Here is a 27643-nt window from a genome sequence, read left to right as displayed (position 1 = left end):
GAGTTAAAGATGCTAAGATTTACACTGAGTGTGACAAGGATGGATATAATTAAAAAAATGAGTACATGAGTCCGCTCAAGTTGCACGGTTTGAAGACAAAGTCAGAGAGGCGAGATTGCGCTGGTTTGGACATGTGCAGAGGAGAGATGCTTGAGTATATTGGGAGAAGAATGCTAAGGATAAAGCTGACAGGCAAGAGAAAAAGAGGAAGGCCTAAGATAAGGTTTATGGATGTGGTGAGAGAGGACATGCAGGTGATGGGTGTAACAGAACAAGATGCAGAGGACAGAAAGATATGGAAAAAGATGATCCGCTGTGGTGACGCCAAACGGGAGTAGCCGAAATAAGAAGACGACATACGTTTAATATAATTGTCAATAAAAGCCTTTGAAACTTATGAAAGGTGTGTAATTATACTTCGGTATACAATAGAAAAACAGTGATCCCTCCTTGATCACGGGGGTTGCGTTCCAGAACCCCCCGCGTAAGATGAAAATCCGCAAAGTGAAAAACACGTTTATATTGTTGTTTTTATATTGTCACGCTTGGGTCAAAGATTTGCACAGAAACACAGGAGGTTGTAGAGACGGGGACTTTAAAACGCTGCAAACAAACATTTGTCTCTTTTTCAAAAGTTTAAAATCTGCTCCATGGCAAGACAGATGACAGTTCCGTCTGACAATTAAAAGAATGCAAACATATCTTCCTCTTCAAAGGACTGCGCGTCAGGAGCAGAGAATGTCAGAGAGAGACAGAGAGAGAGAAAAGCAAACAAAAATCAATAGGGCTGTTTGGGCTTTTCAAAGCAGCCGCAAGAAAGGGAACAGTGTGAAGGTGTAGTCTTTCAGCATTTTTTAGAGGAGCGTCCATATCCTCTAGGCCAGTGTGCGAACAGCCCCTCCGTAAGGATCAGAGAATGTCAGAGAGAGAAAAGCAAACAATCAAAAATCAATAGGTGCTATTCGGGCTTTTATGTATGTGAAGCACCGCGCGGGAAGCATAATGTATATCATTGAGGAGTTTTAATACATAATATGTGCTCTGATTGGGTAGCTTCTCAGCCATCTGCCAGTAGCGTCCCTTGTATGAAATCAACTGGGCAAACCAACTGAGGAAGCATGTACCATAAATTAAAAGACCCATCGTCCGCAGAAATCCGCGAACCAGTGAAAAATCCGTGATATATATTTAGATATGGTTACATATAAAATCCGCGATAAAGTGAAGTGAAAGTCGCGATATAGTGAGCGATACTGTATGTATGTACTGTGTATATATACTGTATATATATATATATATATATATATATATATATATATATATATATATATATATATATATATACACACACATATATACACAATGTAGATAGGTGTGTATATATATATATATATATATACACATACATACAAACATACACACAGGTATATGTATGTGTCTATATGTGTGTGTATAGCTTTGGTCACTGAGTGCAAGGAAAACATAATAAAATGTAGTCTGTAAGTTATTAAACAGTAAAGCATTAACATTTTAAGAAGTAAAGGTACATAGAGCAGTACTGGAGTGGTTGCGGGTAAACTACATTTTAAAGATGGTGTAACAGAGCAGGTAAGTAACAGCAGCTAAAATATATATGGATCATCTCTCTGTAGTAGATCCTTTTTGAAAGGCGCTACATGACGGCTGTGGTATAGAAATTACATTTTCTATGTGAACGTCCAAATTTCTGCCTCTGGTAATGTGCCTTACCGGCATTACCAGCAATTAAAGAAAATTAGTTTTGTGTCCTCTGCAGTGTTAAGAGAGAAAGGCTTTGGTTTGGGATAAAAGGAAAAAAGGTGTAAAGAAAGGAAAGTTGCCTTTTTCTTTTATATAGTGTAGAGAGATGTTTTCGCTGACGATATGAGCGCCTTTTGGGGACAGTCGTGGTGGGTCTTGTGTAGACTGGTGAGATGTCCCAGCTATTAATCGGCTGTGATGGCACTGTCAGTCCTTCACTCCTGTTTGTGTCTTCATAATCCGAGCTAACGACCTCATAATCGTATACGTGCAAAAGAAACTGCGAATCGCCTTAATATTATTTTGCTGCGGTGTAGAAAAGGGGTCCCGTGTTTGCACTTCTCTGGGCTATAGCTCAGGGTGAGGATGAAAAAAATGAAAAGTGCTCACTTTGACTTAAGGCAGAAGCGCAGTCAGCGTCTCAAAGGCCGGCACAGCTATTCGCGTGTGCTGGCTGCTCGACTTATGCACTAGACGCCACTTTTTGCAGACACGTTTACATAATCAAAAGTCTCCGTGCTCTTTGGAGGTCATTCATATACAGTGCATCCAGAAAGTATTCACAGCGCATCACTTTTTCCACATTTTGTTATGTTACAGCCTTATTCCAAAATGGATTAAATTAATTTTTTTCCTCAGAATTCTACACACAACACCCCATAATGACAACATGAAAAAAGTTTACTTGAGATTTTTGCTAATTTTTTAAAAATAAAAAAATTGAGAAATCACATGTACATAAGTATTCACAAAATTGAGCTCATGTGCATCCTGTTTCCCCTGATCATCCTTGAGATGTTTCTGCAGCTTATTTGGAGTCCACCTGTGGTAAATTCAGTTGACTGGACATGATTTGGAAAGGCACATACCTGTCTATATAAGGTCCCACAGTTGACAGTTCATGTCAGAGCACAAACCAAGCATGAAGTCAAAGGAATTGTCTGTAGACCTCCGAGACAGGATTGTCTCAAGGCACAAATTTGGGGAAGGTTACAGAAAACTTTATTCTGCTTTGAAGGTCCCAATGAGCACAGTGGCCTCCATCATCCGTAAGTGGAAGAAGTTTAAAACCAACCAGGACTCTTTCTAGAGTTGGCTGGCCATCTAAACTGAGCGATCGGGGGAGAAGGGCCTTAGTCAGGGAGGTGACCAAGAACCCGATGGTCACTCTGTCAGAGCTCCAGAGGCCCTCTGTGGAGAGAGGAGAACCTTCCAGAAGGACAACCATCTCTGCAGCAATCCACCAATCAGACCTGTATGGTAGAATGGCCAGACAGAAGCCACTCCTTAGTAAAAGGCACATGGCAGCCCGCCTGGAGTTTGCCAAAAGGCACCTGAAGGACTCTCAGACCATGAGAAACAAAATTCTCTGGTCTGACGAGACAAAAATTGAACTCTTTGGTGTGAATGCCTGGCGTCACGTTTGGAGGAAACCAGGCACCGCTCATCACCAGGCCAATGCCATTCCTACAGTGAAGCATGGTGGTGGCAGCATCATGCTGTGGGGATGTTTTTCAGCGGCAGGAACTGGGAGGCTAGTCAAGTTAAAGGGAAAGATGACTGCAGCAATGTACAGAGACATCCTGGATGAAAACCTGCTCCAGAGCTCTCTTGACCTCAGACTGGGGCGATGGTTCATCTTTCCGCAGGACAACGACCCTAAGCACACAGCAAAGATATCAACGGAGTGGCTTCAGGACAACTCTGTGAATGTCCCTGAGTGTTCCAGCCAGAGCCCAGACTTGAATCCGATTGATGAAGGATAGGTGTGCCAAGCCTGTGGCATCATATTCAAAAAGACTTGAGGCTGTAATTTCTGCCAAATGTGCATCAACAAAGTATTGAGCAAAGGCTGTGAATACTTATGTACATGTGATTTCTCAGTGTTTTTTATTTTTAATAAATTTGCAAAAACCTCAAGTAAACTTTTTCACGTTGTCATTATGGGGTGTTGTGTGTAGAATTCTGAGGAAAAAAATGAATTTAATCCATTTTGGAATAAGGCTGTAACATAACAAAATGTGGAAAAAGTGATGCGCTGTGAATACTTTCCGGATGCACTGTGTGTGTGTGTATATATATATATATGTGTGTGTGTGTGTGTGTGTGTGTATATATATATATATATATATATATATATATATATATATATATATATATATATATATATATATATATATATATATATATATATAATACCGGCAAAATACCCGGGCCTCGAGTGGAGAAGTAGTGTGTTAAAGAAGTAATGGAAAAAGAGAAGGAAACATTTTAATAATAACGTAACATGATTGACATTGTCATGAGTGTATTAAATATATATATATAAATAATATTACATACATATATATATACACACACACACACACATACACATATATATATATATATATATATATATATATATATATATATATATACATATACACACATATATACAGTATATATACATATACATCTACATCACAGCGAAATTAGGTGAATGGGAGGGGAGATGATGACGTGACTCTCCCACCCACCTTAACTGTCAATCTCCCCTCAAAGACAGTCTCTCGGAATTTGCATAAGCACAGCCCTTCACCAGTAATTTTAACTTGCTTACAAAGTGATCAAAACTCTCGTATATATATCCTGCGTCCTCTCATTAAACTTGTATCCTGCATTAGCCCTGGGCATGACAAATGCCAGCGGCAGCCTGTCTATGAACTTAATTTAAACGTTAGGTTTACACCGTGCTTTGTTTCCTAAGTAGCTGCACTCATGAATATGGTTCTGGGTGTGACTCGCTCGCTTCTTACTGTTTCGCTGCCTTCTCAATTGTATAATGCATGTTTTCTTCAGCGCTTTTTGGAGCTCTTCCTGGTTTTCTAGGTACTGCATGGACAGTCAGTTCACGTGATTACGTGGGAGGCGTGATGATGTCACACGGCTTTCGAGCTCAACTCCATTACAGTAAATGGAGAAAAATAGCTTTCAGTTATGACCATTACGCGTAGAATTTCGAATTGAAACCTGCCCAGCTTTTGTAAGGAAGCTGTAAGGAATGAGCCTGCCAAATTTCAGCCTTCTACCTACACGGGAACTTGGAGAATTAGGAGTGAGTGAGTGAGTCGGTCAGTCAGTGAGGGCTTTGCCTTTTATTAGTATAGATAAAACTTGTATGATGAAATGCATTAAAGTGTGTATGTTGCATTTTACAGATAAATCATTAATTGAAATAATGAATACTGTTGTTAATTACACACATGGGGGTGACACAGTGACGTAGCGGTAGCACTGCTGTCTCGCAGGGAGTAATGTCGCTGGTATTCCCTGCTTGGATTCCACACTATGCTCAAGTTTCCATCCAAAGATATGCTAATTTGGGGATTTGGTGCCACAAAAATTACGCTAGTGTATGTGTGTGCTTGTATCCACCTTGCAATTAGCTGAGGCCTTGTCCAGGGATTGTTTCTCACTTTCTGCCCCTTGCTTGCTGAAACGGACACATCCCTGGATTGATGGATTTAATCATTAAACATCCTTTTCAGAGAGATTGGGGTAAGGTGTCATCGGAATTTAATGGGTGTTCTAGGCAATTCACAACACAGAAAAACCGAATATGTTCTCACCGTGATAATATCTTGCACTGCCACCTGGTGGATTCTTCCAGATTTACGTAAAGTACGTGCGCAAGTATAAACACCACAACACTTGCTTAGCAGGAGCATCTGCTGCAGCATACATCGCGTCGCATGAAGTATAACCCCGGCCTTACTGTACTGTATTGTGCACAATACTGATTATCTCAAATATACATGATGTAACAAGATACAGTATTATTTAAATAAAAAATAGATGTACAGTTGATTAAGTTTAACTGTATTAACCTTTTTATGCACATGTTGTCATTTGAGTATGTTACAAATGTTGCCAAACTACAGTTCTCTTTCAGAGGATGTACTTTATACAATACTTTAAAGAACCAGGCAGGGGCTAGTACAAAGACTTATAGTGGTGAAAGTAGTAAAACCTTTACTCTTTAAAACATACTAACTAAAATTATACACGTATGTGCACAAACAAAATGGGGCGTTAACATTAATTTTCTAAATAAATGTTTTCAGTAGGAACAACACCATCTAGCGTTTGTACCAGCGTTGTGCCTAATGCATCTTGGATGGTTTATGGCCCCCTTGTATCCTTAATTTGACTGTTAGTTTGGCATTTAATTAATGCATGTAATAATCTCCAGACACATTCCCATTTGGTATGTGGTTACTACTTAGATCTGTTGGTTTGTGTCATCTGTATAGCAATGCACTCTTTTTATTTTCATTCTTCTGCATTTCTTTAGATGGAACTCATACATTGTTTTTTTTAAATTGATGATTTATGCAATGCCATGCAACACTGCCTGTTTGGGATGATTAGTTGTTTATCTCTTGTTCCTCCTAAATATCTTTTCATTAACTGGAAATAAATCTTTGGCAAGGAGGTATGATGATTGTTAGGTATCATATTGCTGAAATTATGGATTTCTGGTTCCTTTTCCAATCATGCAGGCTATCCTTGTCCGAGCAAATGCAAAGTTTGCAAATCATCATAATACCCTAGACACAACAATCATAGATTTTAAGCAATTCTGTGATTTGTTTTGACAGTTTTTACAAGCTAGTGTAGAACTTAACATTTGCTTGTTTCTGTTTGTGAGATCAGCTGTTAGATCTCCTTCTCCATGACTCTTTTATAAATTCTGATTAACACTGTTGACCTGAAAAATTTATGTATTGTCTTTTTAAGTATAATAATACTAAAAGCAAAAATATAAATACAATATACAGGATAACACAATTTGCTTAAAAACCACTAGCCAGTTTTCCAACTTATGCCAATTACTGTATATAGTTTTTTAATAATTAGCTATAGCTAAATGACATGAGGGGGGGGAGAGCTAAATGAACCCTAGGAAGATAAAACCTACTGAAAATTCATATCTGGCTGTCCATAGTCTTCAGTAGTTCAAAAATACAAATTTTTGTTTATCTGGGCAAGGCTGCCTCCATGCACCTCCTGAGCACACTCTGTTTACATTATCCAGGTCAATCCAAGTACTGAAATTGTAGATCTCTAATGATATCACAGTTGCTGCAGAAGTTCTGTTCTTCTGGCTAATGACATATTCCATAAGTGAGACTGGAAACTTCAACCATAGCATCACAGCAAGTAACAAAAAAGAAAGATAAGCTCTTAACCTAAGAATGATGACCACCACAATTTTTTATTACCCTTTTTGAGTTTGATGAAGATGATTTAATTGCGCATAAAAAAGTCTTCTGTTGCAGCCGTCGGTTTTGCCTTTAGTGTCCACTCTGTTACTTCCTATTAGGTTGAAGATCTCTATCCTTTGATGAGGTTGAGTTTTTTATTTAACAATAGTATAGCTTTGAATCCCCAATATAAAATATATAAAAGACATAATAAGCCACATGTTGTCTTGCTTTTAGCACACCAAAATTAAATCAAGCATGTTTTGAAAGGTTCTTGTCACCATTTTTGCCAGAAAATTATGTTGGTCCCCCTAGCCCTCAGGCAACTGATTAATATGATTTAAAATATCAGTACATTTTGTCATTGTAAATGTGTTGCCATGCAATTACTGTACTTTGAAAGGCAATAAATAGACATCACTAACCATGCGACCCCCTGCTGAAGTCTATGCAGTGATACTCAGTGTTTTTAACTAGTGTTTTTGCAGTCCATTATACTGGTCAAGCGTGTGCTGCTTTGTCAAACAAGTTAATACACTTTAAGTATAACCAAAGCCCCACGCCAATTTTAAAATTACATAAATTTGTATATTTATTACATGAGACCATGAAAGTTAAGTGGCACCTAAAGGGAGTTGTGAAAGACATTAGATAACAGTAATATGCCAGCATTCTCATGAATAAATCAATGTACAGGTATATTGCTTGCTTTGAGTTGGACATAAATGATTTAATTCTATTATTTCATGTTTGGGCTGGTGTCTTGTTGACATAGCTTGTAAGCCTGTTGAGGAAAATCTGTACTAAAATAAAGAATCTCACAAAAAAATGTCTGGTACGAATGACAGCAAGTATTTGGTGGCATGCTGGGTTGGGGTGACTTCCTAAAATGTCAAGTGTTTTTTTTTTTTAATGTCAAAATTGGACACTGCTCCAAAAAAAGGAAGTAAAGTCATCCCAAGAACTGCAGTTGTTTCTCATTTGTGTTCTTTAGACTGTTTTTTTCTTTTCACAGTTTGAACAGTGCACAAAATAAGGAGTGATTCTATTAGAGTAGAACACTTAGCTTTCAGAGCTTTTCCACAAGTAGTAAAGTTAACCATGCCTCTCCAGATACAGTCATATGAAAAAGTTTGGGAACCCCACTTAATTCTTTGGATTTTTGTTTATCATTGGCTGAGCTTTCAAAGTAGCAACTTCCTTTTAATATATAATATACCTTATGGAAACAGTAGTATTTCAGCAGTGACATTAACTTTACTGGATTAACAGAAAATATGCAATATGCATCATAACAAAAGTATACAGATGCATACATTTGGGCACCCCAACAGAGATATTACATCAATACTTAGTTGAGCCTCCTTTTGCAAATATAACAGCCTCTACAGTAGATACCTCCTATAGCCTATAGTGTCTGGATTCTAGATGGAGGTATTTTTGACCATTCTTCCATACAAAATCTCTCCAGTTCAGTTAAATTTGATGGCTGCCGAGCATGGACAGCCTGCTTCAAACCATCCCATGGATTTTTGATGATATTCAATGTCAGGGGACTGTGACGGCCATTCCAGAACATTGTACTTCTCCCTCTGCGTGAATGCCTTTGTAGATTTCGAGCTGTGTTTTGGATCATTGTCTTGTTGGAATATCCAACCCCTGCGTAACTTCAACTTTGTGACTGATGCTTGAACATTATCCTGAAGAATTTGTTGATATTCGGTTGAATTCATCTGACCCTCGACTTTAACAAGGGCCCCAGTCCCTGAACTAGCCACACAGCCCCACAGCATGATGGAACCTCCACCAAATTTGACAGTAGGTAGCAGGTGTTTTTCTTGGAATGTGGTGTTCCTTTTCCACCATGCAAAGAGCTTTTTGTTATGACCAAATAACTCAATTTTTGTCTCATCCAAAGTCCAAAGCACTTTGTTCCAAAATGAATGTGGCTTGTCTAAATGAGCAGTTGCAACAACAACATTTATTTATATAGCACATTTTCATACACATTATGCAGCTCAAAGTGCTTTACATGATGAAGAAAAAGAAAAAAGACAAAATAATAAAAATTAGAATAAGGGAATACTAACATATAAAAAAAGTAAGGTCCGATGGCCAGGGAGAACAGAAAAAAAATAAAAATAAAACTCCAGATGGCTGGAGAAAAAAATAAAATCTGCAGGGGTTCCAGGCCACGAGACCGCCCAGCCCCCTCTAGGCATTCTACCTAACATAAATGACCTCAATCAGTCCTCATGGTATTCAGGGTTCTAATGGAAGAACTTGATGATGACGGTCTTGTGGACTTCTTGCCTTTAATCCATCAATGTTAGGGACATCACCGTGCTTTGATCAGGTGGTGGTGGCGTAGGTTGCCACCGCAGAAAACCGTAAAAAGGACAGAAGAGAAAGTAGGGATTAGTACGGATTTTGGAGCCACCATGAATAATCATGATAATTAATTAATTGAATATACAGAGCATCAGGATTAAGCTAAAATGAAGCTATGAGAAAGCCATATTAAAGTAATGTGTTTTCAGCAGTGTTTTAAAGCGCTCCACTGTATTAGCCTGGCAAATTCCTATTGGCAAGCTATTCCAGATTTTAGGTGCATAACAGCAGAAGGCCGTCTCACCACTACTTTTAAGTTTAGCTCTTGGAATTCTAAGCAGACACTCATTTGAAGATCTAAGGTTACGATTTGGATTGTAAGGTGCAAGACATTCCGAAATATAACATAAAGCAAGATTATTTAAGGCTTTGTAAACTATAAGCAGGATTTTAAAGTCAATTCTAAATGACACAGGTAAACAATACAGTGACATCAAAACTGGAGAGATGTGCTCGGATTTTCTTTTCCTAGTTAAGATTCTAGCAGCTGCATTCTGCACTAGTTGCAATCGATTTATGTCTTTTTTGGGTAGTCCTGAGAGGAGAGCGTTATAGTAATCTAGTTGACTGAAAACAAAAGCGTGGATTAATTTCTCAGCATCTTGCAATGTTATAAGGGGTCTTACTTCTGCTATATTTCTTAAGTTGAAAAATGCTGTCCTAGTAATTTGATTAATGTGTGATTTAAAATTCAGGTCAGAGTCAATAGTTCCCCGTAAATTCCTTACCTCCGTTTTGACTTTCAATCCTAATGCATCACGTTTATTCCTAATAACCTCATTATATCCATTATTAACAATCACTAAAATTTCTGTTTTCTCTTTATTTAGTTTGAGAAAATTTCTACTCAACCATTCAGAAACACCAGTAAGACATTGTGTCAGTGAATCAAGAGAGTCGGGGTCGACAGGCGCTATTGATAAGTATAGTTGTGTGTCATCAGCATAGCTATGGTAGCTCACGTTATGCCCCGAGATAATCTGACCTAACGGAAGCATGTAAATCGAAAAGAGCAGCGGACCCAGGATAGAGCCTTGTGGAACACCTTATAGAATATCATGTGTCTTTGAAGTATAATTACCACAACTTACAAAGAATTTTCTACCTGCCAGGTAGGATTCAAACCAATTTAAGACACTGCCAGTATGGCCCATCCATTGACTAAGGCGATTTCTAAGAATATTGTGATCAATGGTATCAAATGTGGCACTCAGATCTAAGAGGATGAGAAGCGATAAATGGCCTCTGTCTGCATACTTGTTGGTATTGGTTCGAGGATGCAGGTGGAGGGTCTCAGATGAGAAATTATTTTATATAAATCATGTAAATCTATCCTGGTGAAAGAATTTAATTTGTTTAAAATGGAGTACCAGGGTTTAAGTGGTATTTGCAATACAAGAAGTGACACAAGTGTTTGTGTTGTGAGTACAGAAAAAGCTTCTTTCTCCTCACCCTGCTCAGATGTTCTTTGTGCAAATTGTGCTGCATTATAGAACAATGTACAGATACACCATCTGCAGCAAGATGTTCTTGCATGTCTTTGGAAGTGATCTGTGGGTTGTCTGTAACCATTCTCACAATCCTGCGCATATGCCGCTCCTGTATTTTTCTTGGTCTGCCAGACCTGGGTTTAACAGCAACTGTGCCTGTGGCCTTCCATTTCCTGATTACATTCCTTACAGTTGAAACTGACAGTTGAAACTTCTGAGATAGCTTTGTGTAGCCTTCCCCTAAACCACAATACTGAAAAATCTTTGTTTTCAGATCTTTTGAGAGTTGCTTTGAGGATCCCATGCTGTCACTCTTCAGAGGAGAGTCAAAGGGAAGCACAACTTGCAATTGACCTCCTTAAATACATTTTCTCATTATTGGAGACACCTGTTAATGAAGTTCAAGGCTTAATGAGCTAATCCAACCAATTTGGTGATGCAAGTAATCAGTATTGAGCAGTTGCATGCATTCAAATCAGCACAATTACAAGGGTATCCAAATTTTTGCATAGCCAGTTTTTCACATTTCATTTAATTTCATACTAAATACTGCTTCACTAAAAATGTTTGTTTGGAATACACCCCTAGTACTCAGATGTTCCTAGGAAATGAAAGACATACCACTGTTATCTTTTTTTGTTGAAAGTAGAGTAAATTATTATGCAGGCTAAGAGGGCTTCCCAAACTTTTTCATATGACTGTATAAGGTCATGCCAATGATGCTCATCATTGAATTAGTTCTATTCAAGTTTTGCATGGGTTCACAGAAACTAGACTATATCCCCTCATCATTTTCCTAATATTTCTTAAAGTCCTTGTAACAAGTGTGATGCACTGTGAGAAAGTGAAGCTGGCACTTCAGAATTAATGCCATGGAAAGCTGCATATTTTGTTAAGTCCTAAACATTCCTTCTTATGTTCTGACTTCATTAGATTGTCAAAATTACAGCTTTGTAAAAAACAATTTCTTGCATCACTTTGGAAGTAATCGGAACACATGTTTTACTTTTATAATTTTCCACTTGTACCTTAAATGCCTGTTTAAAACCCAGCTCTGATTGTCTTGCAGGTCGAGGATCTTCCCAACGCAATGTTAAGTCTGGTCGGTCAGCTTCACAAGATAAGGATCATCACCGGGATGATGGCTACAGTGGCAGTTCCCGTGGGGGTGGAGGCAGGGGTGCTGCCTGGGGAAGAGGAGGTGGTGGCGGTGGTTCAAATAGCTCAAGTCAGTCACGCAGGGGCTCATCTAGAGGATCTTCCCGAGGAAGCCGGGGACGATAAAATAAAGGGAAATGCAGACAGTGTTTCTTCTCCACCTCTGCGAGGGCAGCACTGCAAGTCCTCAGAAGACTGGCCAGGTTTGGAGCAGTGCTCTCAGGAAGTCATGTGAGCAACACATTTTGAGGACAGAAGCTCTGCTGCAGACAGATGTGTTACTCAAACCATGTCTGTTCATCATCTTTGTTTAAAAAAAAAATCCATCCAGCACAAAAGGATGCCAAGACTTCCAGTCTTTCTTCACCTATTGTTTAGTGCTGATGGCAAAATCTGGGTGCACTACAAGCAAAAACAGATGAAACATATGGAACAAATACTGAAAGACAGTGAAGAGCATTGAGCCAGCTTCTCTATAGAGAAAACTAAAGAGAGCAAGGAGTACAACAATTCACCAAGACAGTCTTTACAGAACAGGGTTCTTGATCTTGTGGAACTGTATCAATAATGCAGCAACCATATGTGCGTGTATCATCTGACATGCCAGTGGCTATTGATTCTGATAATTTAAAACGCTGAAGTATTGTGTAATTCAAAAACAGAATGACTGTATTGCTTGGTTATCTGTGCAACAGCACATAGGCTTGCACCAGCAAAGTTCAGAACTACAATCCTTCAGTGCAGGGCATAAAGGTTTATGTTGCCTTGCCTGGTTTTTCTTACAGTGGGGAAAATACATTTAAAAAAGCATGGCATAAAGAAAAGCAATTGCTTAGTCTAAAAAAGGATTTGGGGAAAAATGGGATCCCAATCATTTTTTTAAAGGCAGACAAGTTTTTTTTTTCCCCTCCCTTTTGATGTTTATGCAGCAGACTGTTGTTCCATAGATGAACATCTCCTATGACTCTGGAGAGCATGTGGAGCCTGGGAGTGCCCTATGTAGTGTCCCTTACATCATTTTAGGGTAATGGACCTGCATCCACTCAATGAGGATTTGCTTTATGTGAAGGAATTCCTTGTTTTTCATTAGTTTTGTTCTAATTTTTCCCCTCCTCCTCAACAGAATAAATGACTGAATCATTCTTAACACGTCCTCCTGTGCACTAAAGGGCATATTCACTCTGTACAGTTTGTCAAAAGATTGCCATAATGTTTTGTTCATTTTTTGTATAAACTTCAAATAGAATTTGTGCAAAATTTACAAAAACTCACTGTATTTTGTTTTTTTACGTGTGTGTGTTTATTCCCTTGAATATGCCTCTTGCCTGTATATGCAATGGAAACTTTTATATCTAAGAAACGTTAAGACTACACTCCAGTTACTACTACAGAATTTCACTGCCTCTTGTGAAAGGAGAAATGTTAAGTATCTTGCACTCTCCCAAAACCCAGGAGTTTCTTAGATAGGGTTACATTCAGTATGGACAAAGAAATGTGAATGCTAATCAAGTGACTGGTTCACATAGAGCAATGAGAATAATATCTAGAAAAGGAATACAGAAGGTTGAAAGCCATCAAAATGTGCAATCATGTCTAACTGTAAATGAAAATACTGTGTGTAGGGTGATGTAAGTTGTACTCTTAGACACACAGTGTTTTATGATTCTGCCAGTTTGAAGAGTCAAGCCGTGAGTACATTTTTCCTTCTGCATGAGAATTCGTTATGATTATTTCAGAAGCCCTATTACTATAATGTGTAGTAACAATAAGAAACTGTTGTCCCATGTCCAGTTTAATATGTACCTGATTACTGTTTCAATAGTTGTTGCAGGTGAAACATCTTGGTATGTTTTGAAAAATTAAAACTCTTTTACACTGTAACCTTACAACTAAGTAAGCTTTAGTTAATTTTACCTGTTTCTCAGAAAATAGATCCTACTTACTTTAGACTTAACACAGTATCTTTTGGCAATTTGAAACAATTGAGTCATATTACAGGACATGATTGCATTAGTTTAGTATCAATAGTGTGCCATTGTATATAACCCCTAATGTTTAGTACTGGGGTGTATTATTGGTACATATCATTTGATGGTTGGCTCATGTAAACAAAGATTTACACATGATGAAAGGAGCTGAGGGCCACACTATTATGCAGTGGTTGACACAGCTACTTCACAGATCCAGAGTAGTGGGTTCAATTCCCATGTCTGGTCTCTGACCTTGTGTTTTTTGTGCATTTTCTCCATCATTCTCAAAAGTCAGCATATTAGGTTATTTGCCCATTTAAACTTGCTCTGTTTGATTGTGGATATGTGTGTCCTTCAGTGCACTGGTGCCCTATCCAGATTTCTTTCCCACCATGCGCCCAGTTCTGCTGGGATTGGTTTTAGCCAACCCTGACCCTGAAATGGCCTATGTACACTTGAAAATGTGTGTGTATATAATGTAATCAAACTGTATCTCCATGCTTAATGATGTAAATGGTAAACGTTTGGGGATGTTGAACCTTCATTTTTATTTTCTTTCTTGTTTGAAAATTTCTGCTCTTGGGCAAAACAGTGACAACAAAGAATTATGGTCTCGCCAGTAGGTGGGTCAAAAATATTGCAGCATTTGTTATTGTGGAACAAAAACCTCTGGATGTACTGCAGGCTGCCACTTCTCTGTCAGTTTAGAAATTTAATTTCTTTACTAGGACCTCTGAATGAATCATGCATATCCTACAGTACCATGCAGTATAATTTTTATATATACACATATACACACACACACACACACATACATGAAGTGCTTTATTTTTTAGCAAATCTTTACATGTAACAAACCTGAAATTGAAGCTTGGCCGTCGGCTATCTATCAACTTTTAACCCACAAACACCTGCTCAAATCTCAACGGGCTTAGTGACTGGCAACACAAAGCACACCCAAGTTATACTCAGTTCCCTTCTCTGGCTATCTGTGTTTCCCTGAGCAAATCACTATCAGCCAGTTCTCCAGTTGTAAAAAAGACTTGTAAAGAACTGTACTATTACAGGTAATTATAAAATGTTTTAGAACGGTGCTCTCTAAAATAAAGATTTTGTTGATGTGGAGAATTATTTATGCAACGTGGACTTTAAATTAATGGCAGCAATTCTTAAGCACATGGCAGTATATCTGTGCTTCAGATAATGCTGGCCAGTACTTAGGGTGGGAAAGCATCTAGGAAAAGCTTGAGCTGATACTGGAAGAGATGTTAATTAAGCTATCGGGGGTGTGTGATCTGTGCATGGGTCCCAGTTTAGTTATGGGGGGTGGTATAAAAAAAGTGCCTGTTTCAGATTAGGTGTAAAATAGAGGACCTGAAGCATGTTTTGAAAACAGTACGGTGTTTTCTCATGTCCTACCTAAATTGCCCACTATAGCCCTGCCCATTCTGGCGCATAGTCATTGCCTGTCCCTTATTGGCTAACTAACTCACCCCTTTACCACCTAATAGCTAATGTGTGATGAGCTTATTGGTGCAACACAATAATGGCTGCCATCACATCATTCAAGTGATTGCTACACACTGTCTATGTAAAGTGATTTGAGTAGGTTAGAAAGGTGTTATATAAATGTAATTATTATTAATTAAGCATGATCTACTAGAAAACAATGTGCCAAGACAGTATGTGTGATCTAGAGGGTTGCAATATTTCAAAAAAGGGTGTCATGGACGAGATCACCTGTATTACCATATTTCAATTTAGTGTAAAGTTGGGATTTGAATATAAATGTGCATCAGAGTAATACATACGTCTTGTCCGTGAGCTGTACAGGAACAAAACATTGATATTTTAGCAAATCTTGGCATCCCTTCTATAACTTTCACTCGGTCCTTAAACCTCACCTTTTTTATAAACAAAACACATTCAATAAAATAAGGTGTTAGAGGAGTAGCACTGAAAAACCAACTACAGACAGGATTCTAGACCATTACAGGGAATAATTACACCCTAGTTAATCTGACTAAACCAGGGTTGAGGGAGTTTATGGATTTTTTAAAAATCCATATGACACAGGAAGAACATGAAAATCAGAGACCAGAATTTAGCTCTACACTGATGGTACTATGAGACCATTTTTAAGTATCTGATGTTGTTAAATATGAAGAAACCGCCAGTCCCTTTTCATTCCTCGATAGCAGGAACACAGACTGTAAAAATAGTTGCATGGGACAAAGTATACATTTTAGCAAAGCGTTCCCTACATTGGGTTTTTCTAGTTGGTTGTATTGACCAATCAGAACACATCCCCGTTTGTAAGTTTCCCCAATTTATATTGACCAAGACCTGTCCCAATAAAGTATTTTTTGCCGGGGAGGGGGCTGTATTGAACTATCCAGGTCAGTTGACTAGACTTTAGTTCACAAAATTAAGTAGTCAATACGTCCAGGAACCTCATACACGGCGGAGCTGCGGTTTTTTTTTTATTATTATTATTTCTCCGCATTTAACCAATCATACAATGTGAAGTATATACAAAGCCACTCTACTCTTTGCGTTTTCATTTGCATACGTGTATATTTACAAGTTGTCCTGTTTACAAAGTTGGTCCGCGAGAAGTTCAGTCCATGAGGTCCATCTTCAGTCGGGTCGTATCCAATTCATAGCGCACTTTAAACGGGCAGAATCTTCCCGGACACAGTGCGACGCAGCACTGTTGCCATCATTCCCCCGGCGAAACGAATCCCGGCACTTCCGCCTGGTAGCAGAGAGACGAGGTAGGCGACGATGGCTGCGACCTGCACGGCAGCCCCTAAAGCGGTGAGCAGCGTGCTGTGCAGGCCCAGTGCCGCGTATAGGGTGCCACCGAGAGCACAGAGGTAGACCGCCGCGCCTGGCGAAGGAGCGCTGAAGAAAGTGCTGGGACCTCTCAGGATCGCGACGCCAGCCAAGGCAAACAGAGATCCCAAAGACCACAGGAGGGCAAATTTGCGAGCCTTCAGTAGCAGCACCGGAACATAGAGAGCAGACAGGCCGAAACACAGTGCTGACATGAGAACGCAAAGTGCAAAAGCAACGAGTCTATGGGATCGGCTCATGCCTGGGAGACATGGGTCCGGCTCTGAGGTCCAAGTCCAAGAAAAGCCGCTGCTTTGGCCGTGGCCACCATGCTCCGTCTTAGAAAATGGACTGGACCAGCGACCAAACCAAGAGTCCTCCTTTGTGCTGGTAGGTTCGATCTTTCCGATGTCTACGGTACTAGAATTGAGAGTAGCTGAGCTCTTCGCCCCTGATTTGGACTGGGCAAGGTACTCCTGTAGCTGTCGATTCAAATCCGCCATTGTTGCACTATATGGCGCCAGAAAATGACGTCACACGACGATACCAGACATTCAATCGAAAGCAGCTTAGATGATCCAACAGCTGCAGGTAACCACTGCTCAGTTTACAGTACTGTCGGTGTAGACAGAACACCAAGATAGTCGTAACTTGACCACACTTCGAACAACTGTGTGTGCGTTTTTAATAAATATCTCATTTTAAAGATAATGCTATAGGCAGCACCATTTACATCACGTAAGGAAGACCGGTTTCTTAATGATATGTTGGCTCCGTAGCGACACGACGAATCGTCAGGATATATGTATACGTTTCTTTATACAGTACACTGTATATGTGACAATCACAATAATGACATTATAAACCTATAGTGTGTACTGCTAGTTATTTGCTACCTTGAACTCGTTATATAAAAATGTCTAAATGGCTGTATTTAGTTAGATGATGATTGTGTCAGAGGGTGTCTTTTTTATAATGCCTGTTGCACATAATGGTGCATTTAGTATTCTGTATTGGATTCCCTGCACTTGTAAGCATGTGCACTTATGGGTGTCACCTTGTACACATTTGACAGATACAGTCTCTGCTTGGCTTCTGATTTGTTGAACAACAGTGAGGACCACTGGTGTTCTGATAGAGTGAAGTTTACACTAATCTTTTGCATATGCACTAACAGGCACATTTGTTGTGAACCAAAAATACCATGGGATTCAAATAACAAATCACCACCTCCGTGAAAACCAAGTGTACTCCAGCTAAATTTATTTTGAGTCATGTTGACAGTTGTTTGAAGGTGCTTTCTTAAAATGGTTCATTCCTTGAAGAAACAAACCATCATATCAGACTAAGAGAACTTGAGAGAAACCGCACATTTACTTATTGAATTCACACTGGTGAGTCGCTGAAGAATAGACAGTGACAGTTTGGTTAAACACAATAAAAGTCCAAAATATGCAGAGGAGGGCCCAGACTATTGTACATTGTTGGTTTGCAAGTGAACGGACATCAGTTGTGTTAAATGTTATTATATGCAAGGAGTGTGTTGGGTCCAAAATTGATATATAAGGCTGAAGTACAGTATATACATTTTTTGTAAAAGCTCACGTTTTTACACATCTTAGAAATGACTAACTGCTTTTGGTTTGTGCAACTATTAATCACCATGCTCAAATGTACTGTAGTTTACTACACATTTACTGTATATTCAAGGAAAGTTTGGATTCTTTTTACAAATAAAGATGTGATGATTACTGAGTATGTTACAAGAGAAAATACTCTGCAAGGTATACTACTGCGCACACCCACATTGGGCCAATTTATAGTCACCTGTAACATACCAATCTTAATAACCATTGACTACTTTTCAAGATGTGCTGCCTGAACTCATTTTGAAAGATTTAATGAAATGGCCAAAGTCTAAACGTAACTAAACCATGCTCTAGACCAACATGCAGCATCACCCTTTCATTCTCAAAACAATGGAATGCCTGTTCACTTATATTGATCCTTTTGTATGTGCAGTAGAACTGAGGAGTAGAGGCCATTATTGTTACATTGTGGCAAATATACCTCTTCTCTGACCCTGCTATGAAGTGTCTTAATGTGGAGCTTCTCCCAATCAAGGGGAAAACAAATTCAAGGTTGCTTATTATATTCCCCAGCAAGTATGAGTCGCATGTCTCAACAGCCTCAATGTTGCAAAAGGTAAGGATGCCCATAAGTCTAAATTAGATAGGATTAAGAAAATTAACAAATCATTGCCTGATCTTGATCCTGTCTTAAAACTGTAATTCAAAAACTTACTAATCTGGTTCAACTGTAATGAATATACAACATCAGTACAGCATGCCAAGCAATCAAATGACACCCTGTTGAGAGCTGTTCCCTGGTTTACACCCATTGATGCCATGATAGTCTCTTATGTCCATGAAATGAATTAAGTGGATTTGAGAATGCTTTTTTTTAACATAAGTACAGAAATTGCTGAAATTAAAACTGGCTAGAAAAACAACAAAATGTAGCCTAAAGTGGTAATAATAGTTAATCATTTATTATACACTGTGTAAAATGTTTACACCATACAAAAAATGTGCATTGTACTTAAGAGTTGAATAGTCCTTATAGAAATGCTTTGCTTTTTCACAGAAGTATAATTTTTCCAATGCACATTTTATACAACAGGAAGGAGTTTTTTTCCATTTTTATGTTTAAAAACAAAAAAAAAAGGAGATGGCATAGTGATTAAGGTCTAGCATTAAATCTCCGAGTTCAATGAGCACAATAGTTTTACTATGGAAAACCTTCATATGGAAATTTGCATTGCAGGGTGTCCTGAATGGAGGATGATTCTTGCTAATACTGAAAACTCCTTTTTGTTTGAATATCATCCAGGATTTGTTGAAGCTCTTCATCTTCAAAGCGACCTTCCAAGCTGTTGACAGAACAGAAAATTAAAAATACATTCTATTACCTAAAACTAAAAAGCACAAATGGAATTTTTTACACATCCAATTTTTGCTTGCTTTTCCGCCTACTATTTCAGAAGACAAATATAAAATTTTGCAAGGTAACAGAAAGCAAATAATCCACAATAGACATTTAATTTCTCCAAAGATAAAGCCTCAAACATATACTTCTTCCCAAATTCTGTACTCATAAAGTATGCTATTTTGCATCCCTACCAAACGGTCTTCTCTGGAAGCAAAAGTGACCCCCTTGCACAGACACACTATACTCTCAGATTTATTAACCAAAATGTGTACATACCATCTGGAAGTTCTAATATATGCTATTTCCAAATAATTTACTCTGCATAAACTTGCACTACACTAAACCTGCTCAAAAATAATGTTGCTAAATTCCCTTTACAGATTTTGTGGAAGGGCCACCTCCAAACAATATCATGTGAAATTTAATTTACAATGCTGGGGCTTTCAATGAAGTTTTTGCTTACCTGGGAATGAGTGCTTTGGCCTCCTCAGCAGCCTCTGGACACAAGTTAGCCAAACTGGCCAGCTCAAACTTGTGCAGTTTTTTTTGGAGCAGCAAGCTATAGGGGGATGAAATAATTGAACAGTATTACCACATTATAGGTGCTATAGGAATGACTGAGTGGAAAAGCACAGAGCTGTTTGAGCAATGACCATCAATTTACATGCGAGACCAACATAATATTTTATTATCAGTAGCCACAAACAACAGTGAGCTATGGCTAGTTTCACAGCCTAAAAATTAAGAGGGTGCATCAGTAGGGGGTTTGGGGCAATAACCCATTTCTTCAATTGTAAGTTGTACTTTAATGGCAAAATTCACTACTGTTTGGAAATAAATTTGAGTGCACCATCATATAGAGCTTACATACGTCACTCAAAGATAGCATGGCTATGTATTTATTTATCATTTATATGGGACATATGCATAACATGAATCAGGAATTGAATTAACCTGCGGACACTGGCAATAGTCTCACGATTCTTGAAGCGGCTAAAACGGGCTGTATAGTTTAATGTTTTCATGAAGACTTCAGACAGCTCCTGTTCATCCTCAGCACTCTCATTCTGCTGCTTGCGGTGCTCTAGTAGCATATGAACTTCAGAGTTTAGTAGAGTTTCTGCATTCTCAAATTCTGCAAAAGAAACACAAATTACATGCTAAGAATAGCATAGATAAAATAAAGTTAACAGAATTCAGTATATATAAAATATGTAATATCCAATAACTTATTTGTACTAAATCCACATACATTGTTTGGTATGCAAGAGAAGCAATGTATTTAGAACTCAATGAACATTGCAAAGCATCTTACACTGTAAACATCACAACAAACCAGTCTGCACACAAATGCAAATGTATACAGAATTAATTAAATCAGCTTGTAGGGTAAGGATGTGTTCATCTGAAAGCATTTCTTTATGTTTCATTTTCATTGCAGATTTGTTTTAAACAGATTTCTTTAGTTGTGTATATCTGGGAAAAATTTAATTCACAGCCAATGGCCTGCATATTTTCATCAAGTTACTATTCTTATCCCTCCTCTACATCAAAAGTTGTACAACCAGCTATTTAGGTACCAGCAGATCAACTGTAAATAAGTGTAAAACTAAAACACAATTTTGACTTTTCATACAGGATGAGCCAAAATTAAGTACCAAATTTCTGTAAGTCATTGCGTGTGGTAGTGGCAGACGAGTGGGTTGGGGTAGGGGTTCTTTGATAGGCGATCCTTTGTAGTTTTCAGTCGGCAACATGCCTTGGTCACCCTGTATGAGATCCACAAATTTCTCTTACATTAATTAATAACATTTCCATGCAACCTCTATCAGATTCTTCAATAAAACAACCAACCATTAATGTAAAACAAAAGGCACATGCAAATAAACTGCAGCCTAAACGTGTTGCTATTTTTGATGTTAATAATTTTATGTTATGTTAACCAGTCTATGTAACTAAGCAATAAAAAAAAAAATTTTAAAAAACTTTTTCTTCTCAGTATTTCCCCCTTGTAGTTGAAGTAATAAACAAATACTGATTGTTTAATAAATACCGACAGTCATGAAGTTAATGTAAAAGTTAATGTATCACTGGTCTGTTTTCAGTAAGCTTTGCACTCATAAAACCTGTTTATGAAATATTATTTAATCTACCATATCTACTTAATATTATGCTACATTCTTTGGATTTCAGTTGTATTATACATTACTGCTTTTGTTTAAATTATTATTGTGGGAAAATATTTCTTGGACTTTGCTAGTAGAAATTCTGGTAAAGCCCATTCTTGCAAGAGGCGGTCCCATTGTTCCTTTTATAAAATACTGACTAGTTTATTATAGTAAAACAGCATTATCTTAACCTTTCACAATGTATTACCACACGTTGGCATGTGAGACCTTAGAACAGCTGGACCACCTGATCTGCTGAATTTTGGTCCTTCGTAACATTCCACAGTCCAATATTCTGCACAAAATACAACAACATGCAAAGGAAAAAGGTCAGCCAAATGCTGTGTTCATCTCCGTCATCTTTTATAGATGTTGTCTTTGCCGAAGCAGACTGTGGATTTGTATGCTGAAAAGGTATGCTGAATACAGTTATAAACTTATTATTTTGGTTGTGTTTTAGTTGTATTTAATATTTTTTAATTTAAATATCAATTTAGCCAGTTCAGTCCAGACTTTTGCATGAACCTCTATACTCTAACCCTGATTTTTATCCAGTAGAGGTTATTCTATCTTGGTGGCATCACTACAAAATTACTCTTAGCCTTTCAGTGAAAATTTACATTTATATGCTTCTGTCCAAAGCAACTTACAACAGAGGTCAACATAATCAATTAGTCTCCTAACACTCTCTTGACTTGTTTACTGTAAACTTTCAAAAACCCTCCTTCTTTAACATAGGCTCACTTGAAATTTCAACAGCGCAGATCAACGGACCATCGGGGTTCAGCATAAATAATTGGCAAGATGCTGTGTGTTTACTTGGGAGCAGTCTGGCTGGTAGTCTGACCTATGTTAAAAATCATTTTCCATAATCCTTCCTTTTTCTATATTTTTTCCTCTGCTTTTGGGTTCATTGTTTCTGCTGAGCCTTTCTTTACATGTGATTTTAGGAAAGTGGGGTGGGGAGTTGGTTTGGTTTTGGGTGTGTGTTAATGCTTACTGATACTGCTGATTTTTATTTTTAAAAATTGTTGTTTACAAAGAAATACACATTTTATTAAAACACAAATTATTAAAACAAAGATGCTAAGACTTACATTTTCTACTTTACAATGTTTAAATTTATAAATGAAATCAGTAATTATACTGTACAGCCAACACCTTTTCAGTTTCTTTTTCTTAAAAAAAAAAAACTGTACTCTAATTCTCCCAATTGCAGGTACCAACAGAGGATGCTAATCGTATATATCACACAGTGAACAATGTGGAAAAAAGGTCTTTACTGACAATCAGAATTACATGGACAATGTGATCCACATACTAGGGCTGTCAAATTAGCCAAACATTTATATTTGAATATTTTTATGAAAAATAAGTACATAGACTTTATATATCCTGTTTATATAATCTGGGCAGAACATATACATAACATTTGTACCACATGTACTTTTTGCTTGTATTTCTGTTAGCAAAAGCATGAAAGATGCATTTTTTTAAAAAGACGCAAGTGAAAAATGGGTGATAATCGTGGCACATGGAAAATAGCCCTTCACTAAAACGGAGCTCACTGTGAATACAGAGTAATGTGATCAAAACGAATGCATAATAGAGTGTACATCAGAGCACCTCCTTCTAATATAAATAGGAAAGCCAGATAAAACTGGTTGTGATTTCTCAAACACATTAAACAATATTTCTTCACCCCAAGCATCACTTCTTTTTAGTCCTGGAGGCAAATGCCATGCCTTCCACCCACCTGCCTTTTATATAAAATGATAGTTTACAAATGAAGCAAATGAATGTTCTAAATGTTGCATTAAAAAGATTAAGTACTTCCTCCTCATTATCATTATTTACAAGGAAAGTGATAAGTTCATAACAATACAGAACAAAAATTCTAAATGAAAGCTCAAGAAGTGTAGGCTACTAAGTCATGGCTTAACATAAAAATTGAAACACAGTTGATGGATGATTGAGTGTTCTGGACCTGACATCATACGTAGAAGACACCATACTAATAAATGGAATTATAATGATTTTTTATTACCTGTACAGTACAAGCAAAAGTGTAGTAGTACAGGTTGCCTGAATATTTTTTATCATTACACCTAATTATTTTAGGCAACGTGTGTCAAGTCAGCAGTTGATTAAAATACAGGCAACTTGTGAAAAAGCAAGTTGGCTGAAGTCACTACAGTATGCGCTGCTAACCTTAACAGTCAGTTTTGCCCAAGAAAAATATTTTTGGGGGGTTGTAGTTACTTTATACAATATTCCTTGAAGTTCTGTAAAAAGCTACAAATTCCCCCGTCTGGAATGAAGTACTATACAGTATATCTTTGTATATGTTCAAATTAAATTGAATATTCACATTGAATCTCACAGTTCTACCACATATACTTAAAAGAAAATACATCTATCAATTCTATAGTTGTAATTATCAGATCACAACTAACAAACATCTAATTGGATCCATATTTTAACTTTATAAACCTAACCACAAAGGTAGATGACACATAGGTTTTGTTATTATTTATTCAATAAAACACCAACATCCAAAAGCCAGGTGAAGTGCACATCTACTGCTGAAAGTATACTTTCATTTTTCAAACGCATATGTACACATGAAGATAATATACCAATGGGGATCCTAATTACTGTCCAAGAACGGTATTTTATTTACATACTGTAATTGCTGTTCACAAACATTGTCAGATAAACCTCCAAGTATAAAGAGTATTGTAACACTTTATCCTAGTCATTATGATTTTATTTATTTCAAATATGGGCATTATAATTTAAAATGTTAAAAAAAAAAATGTGCCAGGACCATGTTCAAACCATTTCTGTTGTATTCCTCTATAAACACTTTATGCATTGAGTGCTTTTATTACAAGTTAAATGTAAGAAATTATTGCCTTTTTCAAACAATTAAGCACGTGTACTATATACAACATAAACCTTAACATGTTTCACTGAATGTGTTCCAGTAATTAATTACGGGCCAAAAAGGTGTCTAAACATTGATACTATCTTTCTATGTTACGTCAAGGTGAGCAAAAAGCAAAATCTACTCACTGTATCTATCCACTTTAAGGTGTCTTAGTATGTATTTTAAATAAAAGTATACTTTTTATTTGTATTTAGCTCTGATTTTTTACGGTTATGCACTAAACTATTTCATGAGTACAAAACTTCTTGCAATACATTAAACCATTATACAAATAACATAGAATATACGAGTTAAAACCTGACATAATTGACAGTGTTCCAAAATGAGAAAGCGATACCTGTTGCAAAAAAGAGAAAATCCCATGTGATGCAGAGCTAGACCTTTAATAATGTATGCTGCGTTTTTACATTATGTAGATGTTAATTGCCGATTCTTTGTGTCCCCGTCTGTATGAGAGTGAAAGTGAGTAAGCGTCCGATTTTGCCGATGAGGTCAGTCCTCCATGAAACTAAACTAGATTAAATGGACGTCTTGTTTGTGTTTATTAACAACTGCTGGACGTTAAAATGTAAGCGCGGTCTTTTGTTACCGTGTGTACTCTGACTAACCTTTCGGAAAAAGAAGTTGAGACGCATCCTCTTCCACATCACCCACCAGTCCAGTACCAGGAGCACCTCCTGCCGCCATCCTGAACTTCTAACACAAGCTCTATATTCCTTCTCTCTCCGCCCGCTGCTATTCCACTGTCAGCCGAGCAACGCAAAAAAAAGCGAAGACGAGCTGTTGTGTCGTCATCTACATGCGACACCTTTCTATGGAAAGCGCTGGCAGTCAAAAATGTTATAGCCAACTTAATGAGTTATCTGTGGTAACGACAGAGCGCATCGAACATAATTTGTACTTTCGTTAAAAAAATAATTTAATTTAATTAAGTGGTACCTGTTTCAGAGAATCGACACCCCGGCTTGTTTTGCTATTACGTTTTTCACATTCAGAAGTACAGTGTATATGACTAGATCTAAAAATGTAAAATGAAATAAAATTGCGTTTATTTTTCTATAGCACTCTTACTATTGAAAATCTCAGAATGCTGTTAAAATGAACAAATAAAGTACATGTATTAATTAATTCCGTAAGTGTTTTAATAATTTTTCAAAAATCAACAAAAGAACAGCACACGGTATGCATGCACGTGTCCACACAACGTTTTTCTCAATAATTCTGTAAAAAAAAAAAAAAAACATTAAACTTCAGAAGCAGAATGTTATGGTACGAAAGTATTGCAATGGAGGAATAGCAAAATAAAATTACAGTCCTACGTATATCCTCGAGAAATCTAAACTCTGGGCTTCCCAGCCTGACCTTGGGAATGACAGGCTTGTATTTATGACTGTGTGTATATATAAAGGAATAATAAAGGCGAAAATGTTGTAATGTACATCAGGAACCGACACTGAAGGGAGCACCGGTTCAGAAGAGGGCACACTACTACACTTTCTCATACAGCGCCAGTTAAAATTTGGCAGTTGATTATCCTTGGAATGTATGAGGATGAAGCAGGACCTGATTATTAAAATAAAAATCTGGAAAGATGCTTGCACAACATGAAAACACCATGTTGATAGTGACCAGAAACCTGGTCAGAGCAAGCACTCTGGAATGGGGAGAAAGTATGTCTAAATTGAATTTCCAAAGGTGCAATGATGAGTATTTTAAAGAAACCAGGGGAAAATGCTGCGCAATTAAAGTTAATTGATTATATTCAGGTCGCAATACAACTGCTAATGGTTTTCAAAAATCTAGCTTGAACTGGATTTACATGATTGGTCATTTGTTTCATTTTGGAAATTAGATATAGAAGTTCCATTCTACTGTTACATTTAAATTAGTAACATAATGTGTTAAGAGGTACAGTAATGGCCAAAAGTTTTGGCAGTGACATAGATAATGTGTACTGCAAACTTTGATGCTTCATCATTTTCAGATTATTTTTTTACATGTTTCTATGGTATACTGAAGAACAATTATAAAGATTTCATAAGTTTCAAATGCTTTTATTGGCAAATACACACACACACACACACATATATATATATATATATATATATATATATATATATATATATATATATATATATATATAAAGACTCAATATTTACAATGTTGACCTTTCTTCTTCATAAATTGTGCAATTCACTCTGGCATGCTGGATAGCTTCTGGGCCAAATCCTGACTGATGGTGATCCATTCTTGTCACAATTTGTGGGCTTCTGCTTGTCCACCCTGTTTTTGATAATTGACCACAGGTTCCCCAATGGGATTAAGATCTAGGAAGTTTCCTGGCCACTGGTCCAGACTATCAATGTTATGATTTCCGAGCCACTTTATCACTATTGGCTTGTGACATGGTGCTCCAGCATGCTGGAAAATACACAGATCATTGCAAAATTGCATGTGTGTTGCTGGGAGAAGTTGTTCCTGGAGGACGTTTTGATACCATTCTTTATTTATGGCCGTGTTCTTGGGTAGAATTGGGAGTGTACCCACTCCCTTGGATAAGAAGTAACCCCACACATGAATTGTCTCATGATGCTTCACTGTTGGCATAACATGAGACTCATGATAGCGTTCACCTTTTACTTCTCCGTACAATCAA

At 37.5% G+C, this 27643-nt stretch overlaps 3 protein-coding genes across 5 annotated transcripts in view; 1 reads left to right on the top strand and 2 right to left on the bottom strand.

Moving 5' to 3' along the window:
- Positions 1-12389, top strand: part of wdr33 (WD repeat domain 33) — a 217738-nt gene extending 205349 nt beyond the window's left edge. For all 3 annotated transcript variants that reach the window (XM_039762909.1, XM_039762898.1, XM_039762920.1), the window contains one exon: positions 11979-12389. In XM_039762909.1, coding sequence (XP_039618843.1) covers positions 11979-12193 — 215 coding nt within the window. In that variant the 3' untranslated portion in view covers positions 12194-12389. The remainder of the gene's footprint in view (positions 1-11978) is intronic.
- Positions 12390-16594: 4205 nt separating this feature from the next.
- On the bottom strand, positions 16595-17385 carry sft2d3 (SFT2 domain containing 3). The gene has a single exon (XM_039762863.1). It carries the CDS (start codon positions 17376-17378, stop codon positions 16710-16712), a length of 669 nt encoding a protein of 222 aa, XP_039618797.1. The 5' UTR covers positions 17379-17385; the 3' UTR covers positions 16595-16709.
- Positions 17386-19404: 2019 nt separating this feature from the next.
- Positions 19405-25791, bottom strand: polr2d (RNA polymerase II subunit D). Its single transcript, XM_039762876.1, has 4 exons — positions 25596-25791; positions 20821-21001; positions 20330-20425; positions 19405-19807 (listed from the first exon to the last, which is right to left on the bottom strand). Exons 1-4 carry the CDS (start codon positions 25672-25674, stop codon positions 19729-19731), a joined length of 435 nt encoding a protein of 144 aa, XP_039618810.1. The 5' UTR covers positions 25675-25791; the 3' UTR covers positions 19405-19728.
- Between the last annotated feature and the right edge of the window lie 1852 nt (positions 25792-27643).

This window comes from Polypterus senegalus, chromosome 1 (genome assembly GCF_016835505.1).
Source record: "Polypterus senegalus isolate Bchr_013 chromosome 1, ASM1683550v1, whole genome shotgun sequence".
In the NCBI taxonomy this organism is placed as follows: Eukaryota; Metazoa; Chordata; class Cladistia; order Polypteriformes; family Polypteridae; genus Polypterus; species Polypterus senegalus.
The sequence above is the reverse complement of the archived record's forward strand: the minus strand, read 5'-3'. Positions and strand labels throughout refer to the sequence as shown.